This window comes from Corvus moneduloides, chromosome 1 (assembly GCF_009650955.1).
Source record: "Corvus moneduloides isolate bCorMon1 chromosome 1, bCorMon1.pri, whole genome shotgun sequence".
In the NCBI taxonomy this organism is placed as follows: Eukaryota; Metazoa; Chordata; class Aves; order Passeriformes; family Corvidae; genus Corvus; species Corvus moneduloides.
Genome location: NC_045476.1, coordinates 43,994,355 through 44,008,898, shown reverse-complemented (window position 1 = coordinate 44,008,898; position 14,544 = coordinate 43,994,355). Strand labels below are relative to the sequence as shown.

Genomic DNA, 14,544 nt, shown 5'->3' with positions numbered 1-14,544 from the left:
AATTTTATTGATTACTTAGTTTGGCATTTTCTGTATTTCCATACTGTACATACTAAAGTCTCAGACTTACAGAAACAGCCTCTCTGCAGTCATGTTTGACACTGAAAATGTTCCTACATGTATGTAGTGGGACAAACTTCCTGTACTTTGCAGTAGAGAAGGCTAGGAAGAAGCCACTGGAAAGAAAAACTGAAACCCTTGAGAACTGAGCAGGCTGGATTTATTTTCAATTTTGGAACCAATGCTAAATGGATTAATTTCTCTTGACCCTTTTTATAAGGACTTGCTCCTAAATTGGAGTGATTATTGTTGAACTAAATAGAGCTGTAGCACACTCCTGAGAATATCATAAATCTTCTCCTGACCTCCCTGAGGTCAAAACTGAGATTTTATTTTAAATCTTTGAAGCCTGGTTTAAAAATCAAACTCTGCAGTGAAATTGTTTAAGAGGGTTGGCCTTTTCACCAAGTAATTTAGTAGTAACTTCACAGTAGTATTTTGCAGAGACCAAAATACTTCGGGTAAAAGTCCTAAATTTGCAAGTACCCCACGGCATTTCTCTTCCTCTTGTAATAGAAAAAGAATGAGATCTTGGCTGTGGTAACTCTTGGTTGTTGTGTGATCTTATTGCCAAGTATTTTTTTTATAAATTGGAAAACATAGTCTTTTTTTTTTTTTTTCTTCTCACGAAGAAATCCCCCTGATCAGTCTTCCTTGAGGTCCCATAAATCCCTGCATTACACCTTATCAGCTCCATTATCAGAGCTATTTAGTTATTTAGTTCCTTTTTTAACCTAGTAGGAAAGTAATTCACTGCACCATTTATCCTCCAGTTTAAGCTTTGTGCAATTGTTCAAACCTTCCTAATTTTACCTTAGGCTGATACTTAAGGGAAAAGCTTTCCCAGATGCTAAAACAGAAATTTTGTGCATGAAAATGCAGAGAAGAATGATATTATTTCTAACTCTGTTAGAAACGTGGTGGGATTTGTAAGGGACTTATACTTGTGCAATAATATTGTGACTACCATTTTAAATTGAAGACAGAAAACACACTACTTTCAATGACTTACAAGAAAAATAATATTTACAGTTTTGTACTTGAAAACCATATCCCTGAACATGAGCTAGAAGGAGAATTAAGTTCTATTTTTGCAATTTTACCTCTACCTCCTTTGCTCCCTTCCCATGTTTTAACTAAAGCCGGCTGCAACTTTTTCTCTTGCTGTCTTTTCCCTCTGTCTCTCATTGAGCCTGCAGGAATTTCATCTGATCTCAATCCATCATTTTTGTGTTAACACAGAGGAGCAGCTTGGTTGTGTGTAATGACAGTGGACAAAAATTGCTGCTGATACGCATAGGCACGTAGTAGTTCAGTATATTACCTTTAATTTTCCATGGTTGCCCAGGAGTAGTTGTCTTGTGTTGTGATTTTTTTTTTCCTTTCTTTTCCTTTAATTTCCATTCTTTGACTTAAAAATGGGAGGCATCTCACTTTTAAACTACTTTGTCAAAAAAATAGCAATGAAATGGATGGCCCCAGGTATCCTTTTAACTACTTCTGTTTTGTCTATTTGAATTTCTTCCTAATAACTGTGTAATGTTTTAATGCTTATTTTATAATTGAAAAACCTTTGTAAATTGTGTACACAGGTCTTTGGATTGTATTGTAGCAGGCTTGGCATAGTGGGGTCCTGCCTATGAATGGAATGTCTCAGGGCTGTAGTAATAAAAATAATAATAATAGATTTTGGTAGCTAAAGCATGTGCAGAAGGTGACAGTTTATTTCTAAAATTAGAACTGTGCATTAATATGAAGGTTTTGAAGTGATGTTTAGACCAAAGGATTAGCTACATTTTGTTTTGTTGGTTTTCACTCTGTTCATCAGCACTCCTATGTTAAGACAGCTTGCTTGAAGATCTGTAGAGCAAAATTTCTTTGGATGGGGGATTTTGGAGGTGTTTGTTTTCAATGGCTAAGATAGATGAGCTGTCCTGCTTCTTTGTAGAGGTGGCACCTGCCTTCCCCAGTGATCCAGTATTTCTGGGGTGCTTTTCTAATCTCTCCACCAGATTCAGTCTAACAATATAAGTGAACAAATTCAGTGTGGACCCACCCAGTGGGCTACAAGAAAAGGAAGTATATTTACCCTGAGGTCAGGAGTGGGGTGGGTTAGAAGGGAAAATCAAGGTGCAGCAGAACTTCAGGTGAGAATGATATGCTGCCTGCCTGGCAGCCAAAACTTCTAATGTGTTTTGGGCTTGCATCTTTGGAGAAAAAGAAAAAAAAAAAAAAGGGGGCAGGGGGGGAAGGAGCAAAGGGACCTTCTAACATTTAGCTATTTCCTAAAGCTGCCTAGTAAGTCCATAACTAAGATGCACTTCTATGTTCAGCCATTAAGTGTTTCTTACTAGAAAACAAAGCAACAGCAAAAAAATTGATATTGCTGTCAGTTTGTAAAGGTGCAGTTTTACTTTAGAGATAATTAGATTCTCTGCCACCCTGAAATTCCCATGTACCGTTAGTATGTTGTTTGTTCTCTGATCTGAGCTGTGTCCCTTGGAAAAGGTCATGTCTGCGGTGTTTTTAGAATTTATATTTATTTTCCTCAAGTGTGCAGCTTCCAAACAGCTTAACTACTTTCATCAGACTCTTCATGTTTAGGGCGAAGTAGCCTCAAAAATAGCAATAGGGATATGGAGTAGTTGGTGTATGAGTTCGTGGGTTTGTTACTTGCAATTTTAACTGAAACATACTGTAGGTTTTCATTAGGTGTTATTTCCTTCATCATACCATGGAATTGCCTTTCTTCTCATCACCCTGATGAATAGCAGTCTCTGGCACTTCTAAACTACTCTGCTAAATTAGTTAGCTTTTAAAAGGAATATGTACTGCTTTGGTACATCAGGGTATTAACCTAGTGTTTGTAGCATCAACTATATTGATTTATCACTGCAGTGATCTGCTTTTGTGTGTCTTCTGTATCTCAAAGAAGAGGAATTAAACTATTTGCCAGTCTGAATTTTCACTGAAAGGAGCACTTAAATTATCATTCGGTCAAACTCCTAGAAAGGACCGGGTAGTTTCCAAATGAACTAGCATGTTTACATAAACAACAGACTCTGAGTCATTCTTCTGGAAAGCACCATCGCTGTGTTCCCAGGGATTTTTATACATTAGCGGTATGTGGTGAACACCAAGAAGTCCTGCCTTCCCTCCGTGGCATAGGCGTATTTTGAGTGATTTGCCCAGGGTGCCAGGGCAGAGGAGGAAGCTGAGTTTGTGTGTGCCAAATATTGGGGTGGTGTCATGTATTGCAGACCTGTGATGGAGGTTGTCTCTGGCTGGCTTAGTACAAAAAAGTCACATGCTGGGTGTTCTTGCAGACTGTCTGTCATTTCAGCTTTTTCCATATGTGAAAGTGCGTGTGTGTGTGTGTCTTCTCCATGAACACTGAATCTCTGAGATGGAGTTCTGTGTTTACAGTTGCTCAGTACTGCAAGGCATCTGCAGCTAATTTACCTAGGCATTGTTCTGCTCCCTAGCCTCTGCTCTAGGTGTTTCTAATTTACCTATTGGATTTTTAAGTTGAGAAAGAATATGGCACCTGCCAGCAAAGAGAGGCAGGGCAAGATCAGGTTTTTCCAAAGCAGCACAAGGCTGGTTGGGACTTGGCCCATGCAGGACTTTGAGCTTGGTCTCGCTTGTGCTGAGACTTTATCCCTGCCTTGCGTCTACCAGAAGGTAATGCCTTGCATTTTCCTGCCTCTTGACTTGGAAAATTAGATATTCCTTGAACAATACCTTGCCACTGGGAGGTTTCCCAAGGAGTGTTTCTGTCATAACATCTGTCTGGGGGATAAGCCAGCATCATTGGGAATGATCAGGATAAGTTGTTACAGTGGGTGCAGTGTGTCTTCACTGAGCAAGCATATCACTGTTTTTCCAAGAGAGATCTCAGTTGCACTGCAGTGTAACACATGCTGCTTGATAGGATAATAATGGGTTGGGATCTTTTCAGTTTTCTTTTGGATGTCATTTTTCACTCTGAATTGCTGGTCTTTTACTCATTTCTTTCTTTGGAAGTGAAGAGGTTGTGGGCTGCTGAGTTAATACAGAAACTCTCGTCTTGCAGTGGAAACTATTTCTATTTAATTGGTTAAAATTGCCTTCCCAGTGGTCATATGTTGGACAGCTTCAAAATGTAGTATTAGTAGATCTAGACACTTAATTTGAGCACTGGTGGCACATATCAGGCAAGGTGACAGCTGTGCCAGTGAGCCTTGTGTCCATGCATCAGTGAATTTCTTTTCAAAGCAGATAATTGCAAGGATTTTAAACAAAGAATGTGATCTTTAACCTGTGACAGTTTCTGTATCTCCACCAAAAGTTAATGCCACTGTTCTTACACTGTGGTCAAATATTGTCACTTTTCTATTATGCACTAGGTCTTCATGAGCTGTTTGATATTACTAATCCTAAGTTAAATCTAAGCAGTATCATACTTGAAGCTGACTTGCATCTTCCTGTTTCAGTCTTTCTTTTATAAGAAATCAATGTTAATGTCTAAAAGTTGGACATGCATAGCTGTTTTACTCTGTTAATTGAATTATGAAAAGCTTAAAAGGAAAGCTTAGTACATCATTGTTAAAGCCTACTGATGTCTTACAAAGATGTTGTGCTCTTAATATGGCAGTATATTACTTGTGTGCAGTGATAGCTCTAATTGGAAACCTAATAGGATACAAGAGATTTCTAGGACTATTACTAATGATAATATATTTTTTAAGTCTGTGGGATTTTTTTATTGACAGTCCTTTGGGCTGAAGCTGGAAATAAAATGCGAAATGTTGAAATATTTCTCGTTGGTTCAGAGGGCTGTATTCAGTGCTAATCGCACATCACATTTCTTGAGTGCTGAAGTGCTCCCCATTGGCAGTTCTGGTGATATAAATTCCAACACTAAATCGGTGCTAACAAAGCTCAAGTACCTGTTCCCGTTCAGTAGCTCCATCTTTAGGGGAGGGAGGGGAGGATGATTGCCGGTGCAACTTGCAGTAATGACAGTATGTCAGGAGGTTGCTAATAGGTACATAAAGAGGTGATTCCTTGGAGCGGTGGCTAAGGGTGCCCCAGAGAGTCCTTTTCAGTAAGTTTGCACAGTTAAGTTGGTGTCTTTCCAGAGGTAGAGCTTCCTGTCGAAATACAACACTTTTCCAGTCTAATGCACAAGTGGTAGCTGGAGAGTACTGACTGCCCAAATATATAGACTTGCACAGGACAGGGACAAGTCATTAAGGTGGAGTGGGATGCCAGGAGTGTTCAGGATGGAATGGCTTTTACTTTAATTTAATACTGATCTTGAGCTGTGCTGGATTTTGTGTTCTGGAGAGAAAAATCTTTCCCTTGTGGCTGGTGCATCATTTGCAGAGAATCTGTCTTCCTTTACTGCTTTCCTTTCCCTGGAAGCATGCTTTTAGTCATAACTTCATGATTGTTGAATTACCTAGCACCAGCATATTTGTGAAATTTTATTACTAGGTTAATCTGAAAAAAACCAAAAACATTAGGTTTGATAACAGAATTAATTCCCTTTCTCTCTCTGGATTCCCCTGCTGTCGAGAACATGTTCACCAGTATTGGGAAGAGCAGGGAAAAAAAATGTGTCTCTGATCACTGTTATTATGACAATTTATGTTCTTGCAATTGTATTTCTATTTGTTACATTGTTATTAACACTTAGTGATTACTCTGGTTCCTTGCACATTAATCAAATGCATATTGTCATGTGTATATTGAATTTATTGTATTGCCCTCCCTCTCAAGTAATGCTGCTCTGTGATTGTTGTAATATGAAAAGAGCCTGTTTTTTTCCTTCTGTCTTAGGGGAGCCTTGTTAAAAGAAGGGGGAAAGAAGAGCAAGGCTAGTTTTCATTGTATTAGGAACATTAAGATCCATCCCCTTCAGAAGAAGGGGAGAAGAGATTTCTGAAACCATGGTATGTCCATGATGGAAAAAGCTGTGTCACCACCTCCTGTTATGCAAAGGGTTTTTCCAGCTCTGGCATCTTATAAATAAGATACTACCATAGCAGTACAGAAGGGAAGAGGCAGCAGTGGAGTCCTACACCATTAATGGCTTTACAGGTTGAGCTGTACTTAGAAATACTCAGTGACATATGGCACGCTACAGAGTGCAAGTGTCTGAGGATATAAGTAAAACTAATTTTAACAAGCAGACATTTGATCTTTGCAACACCTTTAGTTTGCACTGCTTGTAGTGAGCTGCTGGCAGGTTAGGCAGTCTCAAATTAGGCAGAGCTAATTTGAGAAAGTGCTGTTTTAATTTGACACAGTGATTTTAATTCCCCCTAAAAAAGGCAGTTCCACAATGCAAGCAATATCAACAAGGTAAGATCATGTGGCCTCATCTTAGAAATCAGTGCAGCAAAATTATAGAAATGTAGAAAATTTTGATATTTAAGAGTGTCGTCATTAATTTGGCTTCCTTCAATTATACTATGAGCCTTTGTTTAACAATAGTGCAGGATATATTTTAATTTAAAGAACAAACAAGATTTTAAAAATGAACAAAAATCCTTAATTTGTTTAGTACAGTCTTTAATGTGATACAGTTTTATTAAGACTGAGATGGAAGAGCCATTTCTGAAATACAGTAGGAAATTGTTCTTTGAAACTTAGCTCTTGTGTTGTATTGATAGTGTAGTATGTTTAGGAGTAGTTCTGGGCAATGCTGCTCTTGTAACTGTCGAGAGAGAGAAGATGGAACCATACCCCACCTCTAGTTTCTCAGCTTTGCTAAACAGGCTGGGACGCTGGTAACTTCAGGTAAGATCTCTGAGTATTTGAGAGCATTCAATCTTCTTTTAATCCCGATCTCTACTTCAGGTGGTGTATGAAGAGTAAGACTGAAATATTTCTTCTATATCGTACTTGAAGAATGTAAGAAGTCGTATTTATTTGAGCTGTGGTAGTATTTCTAAATGATTTTGGTTTTTATCTCTTAGCGCTGGCCCCAAAGGTGATAACATCTACGAATGGAGATCAACCATTCTAGGACCTCCAGGTTCGGTCTATGAGGGAGGTGTTTTCTTCCTTGACATCACGTTTACGCCAGAATACCCTTTCAAGCCTCCAAAGGTAAGAGATCTGTAGCTACCATCTTAAGTCATGAGTGCTAAACATGGATAGCATGCAGTGTTAGTGGAATACAGCCCATTTGAAATCCACTCTTAAGAACAAACTTAAGCTCATTTTAGATATTAAATTAGTTTCTATTAGCTAATGTTAACAGCTTTTCCAGTCCTCTTGATAATTATTTTAGAGCTTGTTTTCTTTTTTCCTGCTTCTAAGAAGTCCTAAGCATTTAGTGCAAGCATTGGGACAGGACTGAGAAACTGAGAAGTAGATAAACTTGAGGAGAAATACTACAAATACTTGTTTCTCAAACCACCTAGGTACTGTAAGCATAAGTTACGTGTGTTTTGGCTGCTAAAGTAGTATTTAATTTTTCAGTTTTGTTGGACACTTGTGTTGTTCACCTATTTGTACAGTAACAAACTTTCTGTAGGTGTGTTATATTTGTGAAGCTCTTACATTCCAGTGTTGTTGTGTTCCAGTGCTCTAAGGCAAATACCAGTGTGAGTAAATGTTATCCGGTGGTTCCAATATGTGACCACAGGAAGAGTGTTGGGTTACGAGGTGCTTGTGTATACACTTGGTGTTTGTCTTGTATCTGAAAGCATTTATGTGCATGTTTAACTTTCTACTTAAAAGTTGTTTGATTGATGAGATACATGCCAATGACTGAACCATCTTTCAGGCTTTGGTCTAGTCTGCAGCAGAAAGGACTTCTTCAGGCCATCAGTCCATCTCAGCAGAGCAATGCTACTTGCTTACGCAAGACAAATTAATACAAGCTTGCCATATTAAGGAAACTGTTTGCCTGTTCTTGCTCACATAACTTCAGGGTTTCGGTAGTACCAACAGGTCCTTCAATTCTACCCCTAAGATAGGGTTCCGGTTCACAAACAGCGTGGTCTACCTTGGGACATCTCTAGTGCTTTCCTGCTGACATCTGTCCATCTCTTTTTGGAGATTCTCTAGCAACACAGATGGTTCTCTCATGTTAGAATTCAATTCACTTTAGAGTAGGTTTGTTGTTGTTTAATTTGCTGAATAATTTGTTGTCCAACCAACTGTACGCAATTTATTATGTTGTGAGCCCAGTAAGCATGTAAAGAGAGATTTTTTGCTTTCCCATGTGTGCGTTGTTACACCTTTGCTTTCTATGCTACAGGTCAGGCTTGTTCATCATAGAATCATGGAATGGTTTGGGTTGGAAGGGGCCTTAAAGATCATCTGTTCCAAACTACTTGCTGTGGGAAGGTATGCCTTCCACTAGACCACGTTGTTCAAAGCTCTGTCCAACGTGGCCTTGAACATTTCCAGGGATGGAGCATCCACAACTTTTCTGGGCAGCCTGTTCCAGTGCCTCACCACCCTCACAATAAAGGATTTACTCCTAATATCCCCTCTAAATTAACCCTTTTTCATTTTAAGGCTATGACTCCTTGTCCATGCCCTTGTAAAAAGTCTCTCTCCAGCTCTCCTGTAGGCCCCTTTTGGTACTGGAAGTCTGCTCTAAGGTCTCTCTAGAACCTTCTCTTCTCCAGGCTGAACAAGCCCAACTCTCTCAACCTCTCTTTATATGAGAGGTGCTCCAGCCCTTTGATTGTCTTGATTGCCCTCCTCTGGACTCACTCCAACAGGTCCACATCCTTCTCATGTTGGGGGCCCCAGAGCTGGATGCAGTGCTCCAGGTGGGATCTCACAAGTGATTTTGATTGCCCAGATACAGATGCAAGGACCTTACACATGGCCTTGCTGAACTTCATGAGTTCACAGGCCCACCTCTCTCTGTTCCTCCTAGGCTACCTGTCCTTGCTTCCACTTTCTGTACAGTTCCTTTGTGTGTTTGAGTTTGTCCAGGAGCTCCTTGTTCATCCATGCAGGCCCCTTCCCCTTCTCTGAAACATGGATCCCATCAGTGCCCAGCAGACCAGGTTTCCCAAAGCAAGCCCAGTCAAACCCCTGGCTGTGGCACCAGTCCCATAACCATTTGTCGGTTTGCTAGAGTTGACTAGCCCTTTTGAACCCTTTCCCTTTGACCAGGAGGATTGATGAAAAAAATACCCGTGCTCCAGAGTCCTTTCCTTAACTCTCAGGACTGCCTTATTTGGCTTCAGTGTCTTTTCTGTTATCGTGGGTCTTTCCAGTCTCAGAGCAGCAAAGTAGTTCTGCAGGGACACCTCAGGCTTTGGGGGCAAGTCTCTTCCTGCAGGTCCTTGCTGTGGCAAGCTTCCATTCTTTTGCATTTTTGGCCCCCATCCCATCCGTGTGTGCCAGCGGGAGTTTCTGGCTGTTTGGCCATGGGCTGTAGGTCCAGTGCAGACTGTGCTTGGGACCAGCTGTCCCAGGACTCCTCCTCAGCAGCCCTGATGCCATGCAGGCTTCTCACTGCCTCCTATAGCTCAGCCAGCTGCTGCAGGAGGTCCTCTACCTGGGCAACACCTTTTGCAGGCAGGTCTACTGCTCGTCCTGCCTAGGAGAAAGGTCTTGGCACTGCCTGCAGTCTGAGGTCCACTCTGCAGCCTCTCCCTTCAGCAGCTCCATCTGAGTAGAAGTATGTACCACTGGCAGGGTAGATGGTACAAACTCCCTAGCCAGATGCAGCCCTTGCTCTCAGATGTGTTCCCACCATGCTGCTTCAACAGTCAAGTAGGATGCCTTGCAAGGCCATACTGTAACTACCAGTGCTGCTGAGACAGCCAAGTTTCCCAATGCAGAACCAAATAAACAGTTGTGTCATTCCAGCTCAGCCCTGCTTTCTGCTCGGTGCTTCTGACTAGGATACCTTTGTCTTTATCTTCAGGTCTAAACCCTCACCCAGATGAAAAGAAGGGTGGGATTAAAAAACCAAACAAATAGGCAACACTTATTGAGGCCTTAAAAGATGAGTTTAATGGTGATTCACTGAATTGTAGCAGTTTCATTAAAATGGAGTCTTTCATCTAGTGAAGTCCGAGTTGGTTTACAAACCACAATCTGTGTACAGAAGTAAAATACATACAGCTTCAGTCTCATTGAGATGGGATTTAGGAGAAAGCATGGTGGTGCTATAATAGGACACACTTGTTCTGCTTGGGCACTTAAGGTTGAAATGAAGAACCTTCCTTCGAGAAGCAAAGCTGCTCCTGTATTAAAATTTACACTAGTGTTAATGGTAATGTGGAAAATATGATTATCATATTGCTCCTGCTTTATTCCTGCTATTTTGTTGATTTCAGATTGTCCAACTGCTTGCAGTAGTGAGTAAATACTGTCTGTGGATCGTGTTTAAGTGGTAGGCTAATGTAATTACAGTAGCCTTCCTGTAAGTGCCTTTTAGGGCAAGAAATAAATAAACAGCTAGTTGAAACAAAACCCAGTGTATATCACTTTTGGTGATAAGGACTCACAGGACAGTAGTCATTTTAGAATAGAGTAGAATGTCATTTTAGAAGCCTTGATCTCTGAAAATATTAAGCTCTGTAAGGAAAAAGGACTAGTATCCCTTGAATCTTCCTTGGTGAGACCAGTAGAAGAAAACCTCTATGGCCTCTTTAAGTCTTTGGTAACTCCTGTGGGGGCAGTTGCTGCTGTGGTGGCCTGCCTGATCGTGAAGGGCCTGTAGCTGAACACATTTCATAACCTGAAAATGAAATGTCATTAAAGGATTTACTTTCTTAAATAAAATGAGGTGAAAATGGTCATCCTGGCAAGCTTCCAAGCCCTTAGGAATATGTATGAGAGAAGGTGTTGAGTCATAAACACTGACAAATACTGTGTGGTTGATGAGCATCCTAGAGGCGTGTGATGGATATACAGGTGCAGCCTTTGAGGACTGGGTCTAGCTCTAGCTGAGGGTTCAATTCAGTATGTTGGAGCAAATGTTTTTGGAGAGGATGTTGCTGTAGGAGAGCCAGAAGACTGTGCTAGAAGTGATACTTAGATTCCTGTGAGGATATTAAGAGGGACTGCACTACTGTGCTTGAGGTTGGAGAAATGAAAGATTTAAAAATTTGACTTGGAAATGCGTTGCATGGTACAAGGAACTGCAGTGGGAGAAATCTGATACAGGGACAGATACTCTCTTTCATGTCCTAAATATGTATAATGAAGTTCTTTTGCATTTAACCAAGCATTCTATACAACACCTTGAAAATGTTAATCTGTTCTCTGCTTTTTATGTTTTCTCATTTTGTGTTGTATTCTGGTTTTGCATGTGTTTCAGATAGCAAATGAATCAGGCACGTGCTGGGTGAGCCTGGATTTAGGAGAATCCAATAAACAAGTATAATTAGAATTTAAGAATTCAGTATTTGTACTATTACAACGGGCATTTTCCCAAGAGTTACATTACAGTTGGGTTATATTTCATTTACTGAGGTGAAAACAGTAACTTGTGTTGATCTGGTGTGTGTGCTGTGATCATTTGTATTAATAACCTCTAACCACTTCCTTCCACCCACTCCTATTCTGCTGCTTGTGTAAATTAACCTCTACTATCACTTCAGGGTAAGGTTGAGATTAGCTTCTTTTATGTCTTTTCAAAAGCTGTGCTTAACTCTGTATAGTTACTGCATTAATGTAATCTCAGGTGGGACATTTCCAAAGGATTGTTCAGTTACACTATATTTTTCTGTTATTCCACATGCTGTTCTCTTCACTACCTTCTAAGTAACTCAGTTTCTTTTGATTTTGGTCTGAATGTACTAGGTTTATGTGAGAATTTTTTTTCATCTTTAGGGTGTAATGAACATTTACTTTAAATGTTTTTGCTTGTTTTCAAGTGGGCCTCCAATTTCTCCCTATTCCAGTTCCATTTGGGTTCCCTGCACTGCTGGCTTTTGTGCCATCAGCAAAAATTGTGAATGGCAAACAGATGGACTGCATGTGTCTAACACCATCCCAGTTCTGAGTTACTGCTAAAGTGAAAACAAATTTAGATTTTTTTCCACAGTGCTTGGTAGAATTCCTCTAACTGGAGAAAACTGCTTTTAGTGCCATAAGGATTATATCTTAAGGTGTGTTAAGGAACCAGGATGTTCTGCAAGTATAAGGCAGTCTTCTTTCATTTTCACTTTCCCCTCATTCATGAAAAATAATTAAAAAGTAAGTCTTACTCTTAAAGGCAAACAGCATTCATGCTTTGTTATCAGTTATTAGTCAACTGGACTGAGAGACTGTCTACACAGTATTTAGCTTTTGTGCTGAGAATCAGGATTAACAACTTTCTGTCTTTACAAATTAGACCTGTTGACCTCTGTTTATTTGGTCCTTATTGTATTAACTTGGAAATACTCCATGCTTCCCCTTCTGGAAGTGTTTAATCTGTCAAAATTGTTACCTCGCTTACAGTTAGAAACCTTCTTGGAAGGAGCCCAAAGGTGCAGGTCAAACACAGAAACACTGAGCAAGCAGCAGGGCTGGGCTGAGGGCTGCTCAGGAACCCAGGGCAGAGCCACGGCCAGCAACCGCAAATGCCACGAACGTGCCCTGAACAGTGTGGGCTGGGGCAGGTGCGGCAGAGGCAGATCCGCCCACTGCTCAGGCTGCTGCACGTGGACTTCCACATGACTGCCGGGAGTAATTGCTGCCTTTCCTCGGAAGATTAGATGATCTGGGAAACAAAGGTCATTTAGGTTTCTTGTCTGCTATACCTCTAAGGCTCCCTAGGTAGAAAGCCTCAGGAGTTCTTGGTTTTGGAGTGACAGCTTGTTGCAGAAGGTGTGGGAGGGTGACACATCTCTGCTCTCTTGCAGTCATTTTGCTATTTCCCCCATAATGTGCAAACATGCAGGGATTTGGGGTTTCCTTTGTTTGCTTCCTGTTTTAATCCAAAATCCAAGCAGCTCACAAGAAACAAAGCACAAAATCTCCCCAAGCATGCAGTGTGGGTGTCTCCTGTGTGACAAGTAACCGCTTTTGCAAGTTCAAAAATAGCCCATGTGCTCTGTGCATCAGGAGCATTCTTGGAAACACTGCATGGATTCAGTGCACAGGGACATGCCAGTCACCAGGGTTCTGTAGCTGTGTCACCCCACACTTGGGTGTCACTTGGGCCTGCTGCCCAAGCCTGTGAGAGCGAGGGTTGCAGGCAAATTCTTTGCATCAGAAAGGCAGTAGAAAAAAATGAGGATTGACTGGCAAGTTTTATGTATGGGCTGGTCCCACCTCTAGAGAAAGCACTAGTGTGTTCTTGTCATACTGCACGCTTACCGAATGTGTTCTGCAAATACTCCTGTGACCTATAAACAGACAATAGAATTTCTAGGTGAGGATAGTTGACAAATTATGAGGATTTAGGATGTGAACCCACCAGCCTTTATTCATGTGCATAATCTTAACCCATGCAAACTGCACCAAATTTGTTCTGAGAATGGCTCCTGGTGCTTGTGTTTCCCTTTTGGATAACTTCTGTGGCAAGCTGCCTAGCTCAGTCACATCACGAAAATAAGTAAATCTAACTAACATTCCCCTTGATCGCTGAGCCTCTTAGAAGTGATGGAAGCTGTCATTCCAAGTGCCTTGGCCTGTCTGGAGGATTTTAGAAATCTGTGTTAAGGCCCCGGGCCCTTTTTTCACTGGGAACAAAAAGGCAAAAATTAATTTAAGAAAAAAAAAAAAGTGGGGGGAAAAAAAAAAATTAAACCCACCAGAGCCTGGGTTTTGCATTGACCGTGGAAGTTGGCTCCTGAGACTGTTAATCATTTTTGTTCTAAATCCGGCTCTTTTTTGTTTCCGCCGCGAGAGGGCGGCGGCGGCCCGGGGAGCCCGGCGTGGGTCAGCCCGGGACCCGGCTCGGCCGGCGCGCCCGGGCGCTGCTTCACTCCCTCGCTTGGTACTCCTGTGCTGTCCCTCCCCACAGCCTGTGGCACGCCGGCACACCTGCTCACACCCCTCTCTTGCAGGTAACGTTCCGGACAAGGATCTACCACTGTAACATTAACAGCCAAGGCGTCATCTGCCTGGACATTTTAAAAGACAACTGGAGTCCAGCATTAACCATTTCTAAAGTACTCCTCTCCATCTGCTCCCTCCTCACAGACTGTAACCCCGGTAAGTCCACCTGCCGCCTTGCACTCCTCCCAGCACCTAAAAAACGTGGCCCTCCTCATCCCATTGGTATGGCCAGCTTGGCTCCAGCCTCCAGCACATTTCCCTCTCCCGGGCAGTCAGAGAGGGGCTGGAGGTGCTGGAGGGGGATATACCCTACCAGCCTGCTGTTTGCTGCTTCTCAGGCCATGGGGAAACAAGCACGTGAAAACTCCTTCCCCTTCCAAACCCAGTCTCCACTGGTCTGTAGGGCTACAGTGATTCAGTAATGGAGCTTGAAGACCCATGAACACAGTTCCAAAAACAGGGGGGTTGGCCTTTTACTTTCCATTGTCCATATAAAACCAGTGACCAGCTATGCCA

At 41.6% G+C, this 14,544-nt stretch overlaps 1 protein-coding gene across 4 annotated transcripts in view; it reads left to right on the top strand.

The window, feature by feature from the left end:
- Positions 1-14,544, top strand: part of UBE2E1 (ubiquitin conjugating enzyme E2 E1) — a 44,072-nt gene that overhangs the window by 28,082 nt on the left and 1,446 nt on the right. For all 4 annotated transcript variants that reach the window (XM_032108139.1, XM_032108132.1, XM_032108148.1 and 1 more), the window contains 2 exons: positions 7,029-7,161; positions 14,037-14,184. In XM_032108139.1, coding sequence (XP_031964030.1) covers positions 7,029-7,161; positions 14,037-14,184 — 281 coding nt within the window. The remainder of the gene's footprint in view (positions 1-7,028; positions 7,162-14,036; positions 14,185-14,544) is intronic.